Here is an 11,232-nt window from a genome sequence, read left to right on the forward strand (position 1 = left end):
TGTACTGTCTAAAGTCTGGAGATCAGTGCACTATCCCACAGCATGTTCTCTCTCCTAGGGCCACACTAATCTATTCTCCTCCTCAGAGAACCCAGCTTATATTTTCTGATTCCCAAATCTAGCTCGCAACCAGTCTGTTTGTTTTGAATGACAGTATGGCAGCCGCTCCATATGAAGTATGCAAGTTGCATACTTCACACCAAGACTTAACCATCACCAAATGAAAGCTTCTTTAAAAAACGGTCCATACCTAGTCCATCATTATATCTACCCTGAAGCCCCCACCACTTCACCCCACAGAAAGGTTTTCCATAATAGCAGGCTCCAAATAGATGTTTGCTTCATGAATGCGCTAACACAGATATTGCTATCAAGAGGCAGGTGAGTGTGCTGGTTAACAGCAGAGGCTCATATCCGGGTTCTGACACAAACTGGGCGCCCCAAGCCTCAGGTTCTTCCTCTGTGAAATAAATGTGATAAAAGCACCTTTCTTATAGGCATACTGTTTATTTGGCTAGCACCTGGAACATAACAAACATTTCGTAAATATTAGTATTATTATGGTGTCCCTGAGACTCAAACCCAGTAATGTCCACAAAGCGTCTGGTACGCACTGAGTGAATGAATAGTCTTCATGTTGATATGAATAATTCTTTGTGAATTCTTTCTCCTTCCTTCTGATTTATCACCTCACATTTACAAACAGCTTTCTCGAGATTATCATGGCACTATTCACTGGAATTGATTAGTTCATACACTCTTCCATGTCTTGGGAATTAATCTCTTAAGAAGAGTAGCCATATTTTGCTTTGTTTAAATAGCATCATTGCTGCTGCTGTTGTTCTTGTTGCTGCTGTGTGGTTTAATGAGATAAGCTCCTCTAAATTTCCAGGAAAAATGTGCTATGAATCTGGTAGATAAAACTCTCCTTTTGGATTGCTAGTAGCATTTTTTTTTCTTTTTTTGCAGTTTTACACACATAATAGTTATTTATAAATGTAGGACCAAGACTAGTTGATTCCTTGCCCAGATAATAAAACTTAATAAAAGCATTATCTTGACTCAAAAACATTAATTTAGTAGCATTAATGCAGAAAATGTCGTGTCAAAAATGAATGAAATATAAAATGATATAATTACCATTTAGTGTACATTTTTTTTCCTTGTCAATGAGAAAAATCAGGGACCTCTGTGGTCCCTGTTCAATATTATCTTGAATTTCCCATATCCCTCTAAGAGGTAGAACAATGATTTTCTCTATGTGTCACGTGCTACTTTAGTATAAGCATGTGGAGAGGATGATAAGGAATGGCAGGAGGGGGCAGATTAGACAATTTCTCCCAACTCATGAACATTTGAGAGGGTTCTCCTTTGCCATTTGGAGCTTCAAGAACTGATTATCTGTTAAATCAACACATCTGATTATGTTGATATAGCTCTTAAATTGTCAAAAAATTCATTTTTTGTAGGTGGCATATTTGTGTAAAAAATCCCAAAGGATTTTTCCTCCTGGAACTAGTAAAGTGATTACAGTAAGGTTTCAGGATACAAGGATAATATACAAAAGTCAATTGCTTTCCTACATATCTGCAATGGACAATTGGAATTTGAAATTCAAAACATAACGCTATTTACAATAACACCATAAATATGGAATACTTAGATACAGATCAGAGAAAATGTAAGCAGGATCTATATGAGGACAAATATCAAACTGATGAAAGAAATCAAAGAAAGATCTAAATAAATGGAAAGATATTTCACAATAGGATCTAATATTTTTAAGATGTCAGTTTAGATGTGAGTTCAGATATTTCATCGATCAATATGTACAGATGGCAATAAACGTATGAAAAGATGTTCAACATGTTACGATATTATGGAACTTGATTAAAACAACAATGAGATGCCATCACACACCTATTAGCATGGCTAAAATTAAAAACACTGACAACACCAAATGCTGGTGAGAATACGAGGCATCAGGAGCTTTCATCCATTGCTGGCAAAAATGCAAAATGGTATGGTCATTTTGGAGGACCCTTTGACAGTTTTATATAAAACTAAAGACAGTCTTACAATATGATCTAGCAATAACTCTCCTAGATATTTATCCAAATGAATTGAAAACATATGTCCACACAGAACCCTGTACATGAATGCTTATAGAAGCTTTATTCATAATTGCCCAAAATGGGAAGCAACCAAGACATGTGTTTCAATCAGTGAATGGAGAAACAAATGTGGTATATCCATTCAACGGAATTTTATTCAGCAAAAGAAGAAACGAGCTGTTAAGCCAAACACTTACACAAAAAAAATCATGGAATAACCTTAAATATACATTGCCAAGTGAAAAAATCCAGTCTAAAAAAGCTACATTCTGCATGATTCCAACTATATGACATCCTAGAAAGGCAAAATTATAGAGACCATAAGCAGATTGATGATTGCCATGGATTCAAGCGGAGGGAAGGAGGGAGGGATGAATCAGTGGAGCACAAAGGATTTTTAAGGGCACAGAAACTATTTTCTGATACTGTAACGGTGGATACATGATACTGCATTTGTTAAAACCCAAAGCACTGGACAACAGAAAAGGTGAACCCTCATGTCAACTATGGACCTTAATGAATAATAATGTATCAATATTGGTTCATCAATTTAACAAATGTACCACGCAAATGCAAGATGTTAGTAATAAGGGAAATTGTACAGAGGAAGAATGAGTATGTGGGAATTCTCTACTTTCTGTTTAACTTTTCTGCAAGCCTAAAACTGCTCTAAAATATAAAATATATTGTAAAAAAAAGTCCACAGTAAATTAAAAAATTAATTCACAGCAAGTTACTTATATACATGGGTATAAAAATATCTGTATAATACATATGCATGTACACACAGTCAGATAAAATAACTATATACCTCTTTTCATGATAATTTTTTAATGTTGTATTCTTTTATTTTCCCTTTTCTATTATAGTGTTCTACAGTGACTAACTGTCATCAGGAAGTGAGGAAATGCAGATAGTTATGCTAAATTATGCTTATAAGAAATTTAGTAGTGAATGGAACTGGGCTGAAATGGATAGTGGTGGGAATCTGAAGGTCTACTAAGGAATTATTTTAAAAGGATATAATGATGCCAACTATAAAAATATGTACTTAGTAGCTCATTAAACTTTGCTCTTTAGTTATTCCACTTTCTTCCAAGGAATACAGATGGATACTTGATTATAAAACTGTTAAAATGTGAGAAAAACAAACAAGCACATACCAAGTAATTGATGCTGATCATTAGAATGTGCTGATATTCTCTTCCGTCTTTACCTTCAATATCACAATCAGATGATGCTACTGGCAACAGAACAAGGATCAGGGGAGGAATTCCAAAGATATACCTAAAAGAAACTAAATTGAACAGTGAGTAAGAATAAGCTAAATGTTATACGTCATAAGTTTGATTGTGTTGTTTCAATTGGCCTGACCATTTCTATCTTTCTTTTTAAATTTATTTTGAGAGAGAGAGCAAGCACAAGCCGGGGAGGGGCAGAGAGAGAGAGAGAGAGAGAGAGAGAGAGAGAGAGAGAGAGAGAAAATCCCAAGCAGACTACAAGCTCTCAGCTAGAACTCCGCATGGGGCGTATCCCACGAACTGTGAGATCATGACCTGAGCCAAAATTAAGGGTCGGACGCTTAACCAACTCAGCACCCCTCAGGCACCCCAGACTGACCATTTATTTCTAGTAAGTTTTTAAAATGCATCTTGGCTTTTGGATAGTGTGGGAAGAACCCTAAAATTCAATATTATGTAACAGCCAAAGTAAGATTACATTTTAGAGTTCAGATTTGTTTTACTTTTTTATTTAAAAATTACTCTTTGGAAAAGTGCCGAACAGGCGTGATGAAAGTAGCCTCTTTGCCTCTGAAAAACACTCTAGGGTATAAATCAGTTTATTCAATTTCAGTTTATGTTGAACATTTCTACAAAAAAAGCATCTACAGGTAAACAAGTAAACTATAGGTAAAAAAAACAATTAAAATTTTTTGAAATTTTATGATTTGTGGCACGTATATTTATGTAAACCTTGATGGTTGCCCAGGTATCCAGCTGCTTCTGGAGGCAGCAGTGCAGAAGGTTCTGCACTGTAATTACATTCTTTCTTTTTAATACTGGACCTTAAAGGGTTTACCCTTCCCAGAACTGTGACAAAGTTGGCATTTATATTTTGACATTTTATCTTTTCAGTTTCTAAGCGCCCAGAGACTCCTATTTTCTTCAAACACAGTTCTATCTAGCTTCTTGACATGTTAAAAAAACCCAATAAATAAATTCACACCCTGTTAGCTAATGATTTATATCTGTTTTGGGTAAGCCTTCCCAGTTAGAGACAATTGTCTAAACAAAAGGGATGAAATTAAAAATGGTTATTATTTCAGAGAGTAATAATGCACTGATGGAAAGCCAGTTACTCCCAGAGACATTAAAATCTGGTCATATACAGACTTATTCTTCGTAAGCCTGTGAAAATGTCTTGTTTGCATCTTTCTGCAAACTTTTGACCTAAGTTGACAATATATTTCCTGTGAATTTCCAAATGAAGTTTAATTGTACTTGTTGACTGCAAGACATTTCACATCTGTGCCTTTTCTGAGTAGTACTACAAACAATACTCTTTGGAACCCAAGGACCTAATATTATGACAATCTAAACACTGTTAAATACATCATAAAGTTCCCCAAAACATTATCATCTATTATATCATTATCTGTCATATAAAAATCAATAGCACTCCCCAATAAATTATATGCTATTAGTGACCCAGATTTTTACAAATAGTGGAACTGGGCTAAATAGCAGGTGTAACAACAAATATGAATCCTATATCTCATCTTCATATATCATGGACACTTGACAAGGTAAGAGAAGCAAAATGAGACATGTAATGTATTCATAGCTCTGCCGCTAAGTGTCTATATGCGTTCAGGCAAAATTCACATAGGAGATGAATAATGATGATGACGATAGTTATTTTTGAGTACCTATCATGTGCCAAGCACTTTGTTACCTTACATACATTATCTGTAAAGATCAAAAGAGTCCTGCAAATTTTTTTTTGTAAAAATCAGATAGTAGGTCCCAGGTCCAGATTCTAATCTGAGTTTACTGCCTCACCAGCATTTTATCAGAAATGGCCATAATCTTTTAATAACATGTAATTACATTAGTCCTCTGAATGAAACCCATCTCTGTGTAATATTACACAGCTTTGCCTCTCTCTTGTACTAATGTTCCTGCATCCTGAAGATTTTCAAACAATAATCAATTGCTATTTATTCACTAAATATACTGGATTTGTATAGATTGCATACAGCCAAATTTCATTTTTTCTGTCATTTTACAGGTGTCCCAAAGGTATTTGGAAAGAGTAGATGATAAGGAGAAGCTACACAGCATACAATTTAGGGGTAATATAATAAAATAATTAAATACTAATGAAAAAAGAGACATTTTTACTATTTAACATGAATGTTATTTCAAACGTCCACCTTTCATGTTTTAATAAAGGAGGCCGTTTTACTTTCTATGAGCAGTATGTGTTGTGTCTTCTTCACCCTAACTTTCAGTAATTAGTGCTCCCCAAATTCGTATCAATTCAATTATTCATTGAATGACATTTTATCAGGGCTTTCAATGATGGCTTGGTAGAAACCTCAGTCATTTTTATGTACTACAACTAATTTCTCAGTTCTGAAACATAATTTGCCTTGTCTGTAAAGAGTGTCTTTTGTTGCTGTTGTTAAACAGCTTAGCTCCAGAGGGACTAGAGCAATACAAAACACAGAGGGTTTGGAGTATGGAGACTTGGGGGTTTTGTCTTGCTCTGACAAGGGGTTGTATGACAACGTGTTGTGAGACTGATTGAATGACAGCATCTTTTAAGTCTCGTTTAACTGACCTGTAAAAGGAAATCTTTAGAGTAAATCATCTCTCAACGTCTCATTCAACTTTCAAGCACCGTAATTCTAAGAATCCCCCTGGCCATCCAAATAAGGCATTTCTTTAGACTTGACATCACCTCTGGACAATACTGCAAACACACCCAGGGCTTCAGACTCACATCTCTCAGGTTCCCACCTCTCGAATTAACAATTTGCAGTTTGGTCTGCAATTGAAGTCTTTTCTCCACACCACATAGAGAGTAAACATATTAATATTGCCTCGTGTGAGCATGCTTTTGACATCATTGTCACAACAGGAAACAATCTCTGCTTTTATTCTGTTTTGTTTCAGGTTATACATAAATATGCACCCTTTTCCCAACCCTGAACTTTTCTTCAGGTTACAGAAAAGACAAACCATAAGGAATAATGCAAGGCAAGCTTGGGCCTGTGGAATTGTCTTTAGATTTCCTGAAGGGATTGAAACTGTAGAATTTGTTTTCAGTAGGGAATTTGGTCAAACCAGAATGATGACTGTCTAAAAAATTCTTGTTGGTTTTTAATTTAAGCCAAATAATACATTCAATCCTCAGCTGTATAAGTTATGGGGTCAAAGTGAACGTAAAAAAATTAGTTTCTACAGAGGAGTCTGGGTGGCTCAGTGGTTTCAGCGTCTGACTCTTGATCTTGGCTCAGGTCAGGATCTCTGCTTAGGTCATGATCTCAGAGTTCATGAGATTGAACCCTGAGTCGGGCTCTGTGCAGACAGCATGGAGTTTGCTTGGGATTCTCTCTCTGTGCCCCTCTCTCTCAAAATAAATAAATAAACTTAGAAAAAATTAGCCTCTACTGTGTATCAAATCCAATCTTTCATCAGTCTTTAAGACCAATAAGTGCTTATTTAATATCCATTATAACATTTCATAGACCCATTTTCACTGGGAATTTAAAAAAAGTACTCAAAAGACATTCAGGATGAAACAGAAAACATTATCTGAATATATAAGACTTGCCTTTAATATGAACAACTGGCACAAGCAAATTGGTGCAATAAAGCAAACAAAAAATTAATAAACAGAAAACCATCTGCTGTATGGAAATCATCTCGTTAAGGTTACAAACATAAGTTTGATTACAGCTAAAGAAATCTAATATCTGCCATAGCCAATATTAAGATTGCACTGTAAACTCTATCCACAAATCCCATGATAAACCCTTAAAGACATTTCTGCAGCTGTCCTTGATACTGCATACAATATTTCATTTAATCTCATAACCACTTCTGTAGGTAAGTACTACCAGTTACTCAGTTTTGCAGATGGAGAATCTGAGGAAGAAAGAAACTTTGTGAAGAGTGAAGAATTTAGAAACTCAGCTTTTAGCCACCGAGCTACACTGCTTGCTACAAAAAAAAAAAAAAAGTGTGTGTGTGTAGTTAGGGGGAATGTACAAAAACCCATCTTTTCCCACATGAACCTCACTAAGGTGCTTCCTGGCCAAGCTCTGAAATACTGTACCATAATACACTCTTATTTCAGAAAACAGACACTAAATATTTGTTCTTATTACACTAGGTTATGTGTCAGAGGTGAGATCCTAGAAAATAATCTCATGTGCATGAGTGTGAATATGACATGTAACTTGGTCCTATAAAATAGCCTTTTCATTTTTGTTTCAGATATGGAAATATCAATGCGGTACCATGTGTGATTGTCCCGTGTACCTGTTCAGGCTTTCTCATCTTTCTCGGTTCCCTGTCTTTATTACTATTCCACTTTTGCCCCTCAAATATGATTACATTACCTAAACTAGACAGCATAGTTGAGAACCACATAGTAGGGTCTCAACGACTTCAACTCCCAAAACAAATAGCAAAAAAACAACAAAAACCAAACAAACAAAACAAAACAAAACAAAAAAAAACCCTCCTTACAGTAACTCTGTCCTTAAGCTTCTAGTGAAATCTCTTGGAACAAAATGCAAAAGCCACACATTATGAGAAGTTCAGTTTTCTATTCTATTGTTTGCTAATACCTTATGGTAAATGAACAATATAGATACACTTCAGGAAATAAATCTCCCTGTTAATAATGCACACCCTAGCTTCCATTTCTTTTCTTTTCTCTTTGTAACCTCTCCACTTAAAATCAGAGGTGATGCAGGGATTAGAACCAAGAGCAGTAAGAAAGAAAGAATTGCAGGCGATCCATGGCATTGTAAGGAAGGCAGGGATATACCTAATTTCTAATTCTATGCTGAACTTCTGGACGGCACCCATTACAAATCTTTTTCCATAACTGTCCTCCACACTCTATCCCCACAACCCCCTTTATTTTGGTACTGATCTGGTACTTCTTCGCTATGCCAATTCTTGATTCTTTAACACCTACGAGAGAGGAAGGAAAGGCTCCTTTGATCTAACGGTGTAGCCTGGAAAGCGCACAGACCAGGCATCAAACGGAAGAGCAAACTGCTCCCTACTCCCGCACCCTCCCCCACCCGTCTTTTTTTGCTTGAGGAAGTATTCACTATAAAGCATTCTAATTTCCCTCAACAGATCTTCGCCCCTCACATCTCGTCTTCTCCTTTTTCCCCTTCCAGTAAACTTTCTGGCTCTTTTCCTGGGCCATATGGCTGCCACCGGAATCCCGGTCCCTTGACTCAGCTCTGCCCTTGTCCTTTTTACTCTCTGTCCGTAATCCGCACAAATAAAATATATCGGATCCTAGCAAAAGTCTAGAATTTGAACTTTTGCCTATTTAATCCTGCCTCCTCCAAGGAGTACCCATATAGGAAAAAACAAAAACCCGAAACTCGCCTTTCTCGGTGCCAGCTCAAGGACTCGGTTTCCCAGCAAAGGGCACGAGGTACAGCCCCAGTCGGAAACTCCCAGCCTCACTGAGGGGGCGAAACGGGGTTTTCCAGAGACCTGTCCCTTTAGGGTTTAAAAGCGCGTCCCGTGGGAGCTTCGCTTTCACTTCTCTAGAGAGTACGGAGCTACAGGAGCCCAGGTACTCGCCCCTCTCCAGGCGCCTGTGAGTAACTGGGCGCCGCCAGGAGCACGGGAAGGGCGGGCTGGGAGCCGGGTTGACCGAGGACAGCGCTGGCTCGGGAAGACTGACGGCGAGCCACTGGCTACCTCTGAGACCTGGTTGCCACCGCTGAGCGGCGCCGAGGCTGCAGCTCTAGGGCTCGGGACGGAAAGCCGGCGTCTGGGACGGCTTCTCGCAGCCGGCCAGGAGCAGCAGTCCCAAGTGCAAGTGGCTGTGGGCCAGGGTACTGAGGCGCGGCTGACGCCTGCCTGTGAGAGAGCCAGTGCTCTCGGCAGGTCCAAAGTGCAAGGCTGGACTGTTCCCGGACGCGCCTGGGCGCCGGGCCCGGCAAAGCGTCCTGGAGTCCCCGGGCGTGCAGGGCGCGCGAACCGGTGCGCCTGGAATAGGAGTCCTTACCATGGAACATGGTCTGCGGGAGGCGGGCGTGGTCATGATGACCGCAACTGCAGCAGGAGCAAGCTCTCACCGCCCATAGTCGCTGCCAGGCCCCTGGTCTTCCGCGGAGTTGCTGGGAGCGCGTGCGGGGTAGGGCGGTCTCTGCGGCTGGTTCCTTTCACCCACGCCGCGCCTGCTGCTTCATCCATCCCAAGGGGGGCGGCACACACCACGGCCAGGCTCTGCGCTTTGCCTTTCCCATAACTTCCGTAGGATCAGCCGGCAATGTACTTTCAGTTTCTACTTTGCGCTGGGTCTGCAGGTTCGATCTTTGGGTTCACCACTCGGGCGCCTTCACCGCCCCACCTCTCTTGAGCACCTGCGTCCTCCCCCAGACGTTTCTGTGCACCTGAACCGGGACCAGAGGAGGGCGCGAATTTCCAAAGCACCACAGAAGGAATGAGATGGCCTTCTCAATGAGAACCATTCGAGGCAAAACACTCTCCAAGTGACCTCTGACCGCCTTGGCAAAGCTAGGCGACTGGGATCTAAAAGCGTTGGTTGCTAATGTGTCCACGGAAGCCGCAAATGTGTAGGGCGAAAGCTGGGCTATTAACAAGCCTACGCCACAAGGGAGGCGTCGCCACGGATGTAGTGATGCCAAGACGTCTTGGGGCGGGGGTGGGGGGGGGTGGGGGGGTGGGGGGGGTGGAAGGAAGTAAAGAATGTTTAAGAGGGTCACGCCCTCAGCCCCTCAACTTCTGTAATCAGTCTCTTTCTGCCCTGTGGTTTGTAGATGCACCTGCCCAGGTGAGACCTCAAAGAAAAATAACCCTGTGGGTGCATCTAATCTGGTAAGTGGTATGTTTGAACCCGACTATGACTTCCACGTATACATTTGTCAGAATTGGCCAATAAATCATACTATCCATTTTTACTGTGTTTTACTGAAGAGTTAGTGTGTTTTTCTAAGCCTGAATTATTTTACTATTTCCTGTTTGAATTTGTTTTCTGATATTCGGCAGGAACCCTGCTTAAAAGAAGATGGGTACTGTAAAGTGACAATAATGATGATGATAATGGCTATCATCTATCTAGCATTTGCTTTGTACTAGTATTGTACTAAGCACTTTATATATATCCTCTCATGCAAACTTTTCTCTGAGTAGACAATTTTCTTATCTACACTTCACAGATGTGGGAACAGAGACTTCCTTAAGTAACTTGCTAGAGTTCACTTAGCTAGTTAGTAATAGAGCTTGGGCACAAACCTGCTGTATTTTGACTCAGAGTTCATGCTTGCAAACTCTGTGTTAGTGATCCTTGTGAATAGTGTAGAGATTGGTGCCAAGAGGGAGGCAGGGTCAGGTATCATGTGGGTGTGTCTATTCCCCACTGTAGGGACCTCAGGAAAGCTTTCTGGAGTTTCTGAGTTCTAAATGGAGACTTAACCAGGAACTAAAGTAGGGATGTGAACCTTCCAGAGTCTATTACAGTGTGAACAAAGAAAAGAGGAAAAGAAAGAAGGGAGAAAGAAATAGAGAATAACAGTGAAATAGAGAGTGAGACAGAGTTGCTCAAGCCTGACAGTTGGATCTCTGATTCCTCTTTTAGTCTCACTTCTCACATCCAATCCATAAGCACGTCTTGTCAACTTTACCTCTAAAATGAACCCTGAACCAATCTATCCATTATGTGAATTGCCTATGGGCCAATCATTAAAACCCTGCTGTCTAGGGGATCATCCAGCTTTCACCCTTGCTGAAGACTCCTTCACTCTCCTCACAGCAGCAGGATATTTGATTTCCACAATGCCACCTTCTGTGGTCACCCTCTGGCCACTTCCCACTGTGTACCGAGC

General features: G+C 39.9%; 1 protein-coding gene across 2 annotated transcripts in view; it reads right to left on the bottom strand.

Annotated features, from left to right (window-relative positions):
- The window catches only part of IL7 (interleukin 7), a 59,810-nt gene extending 49,828 nt beyond the window's left edge, over positions 1-9,982 (bottom strand). Inside the window, exons 1-2 of one of the 2 annotated variants that reach the window (XM_043601247.1) lie at positions 9,393-9,982; positions 3,278-3,411 (exon numbers count right to left, since the gene is read on the bottom strand). In XM_043601247.1, coding sequence (XP_043457182.1) covers positions 3,278-3,411; positions 9,393-9,402 — 144 coding nt within the window. In that variant the 5' untranslated portion in view covers positions 9,403-9,982. The remainder of the gene's footprint in view (positions 1-3,277; positions 3,412-9,392) is intronic. The other variant, XM_043601246.1, reaches the window with a different exon arrangement.
- Positions 9,983-11,232: the final 1,250 nt, after the last annotated feature.

Source organism: Prionailurus bengalensis, chromosome F2, assembly GCF_016509475.1.
Source record: "Prionailurus bengalensis isolate Pbe53 chromosome F2, Fcat_Pben_1.1_paternal_pri, whole genome shotgun sequence".
NCBI classification, from domain to species: domain Eukaryota; kingdom Metazoa; phylum Chordata; class Mammalia; order Carnivora; family Felidae; genus Prionailurus; species Prionailurus bengalensis.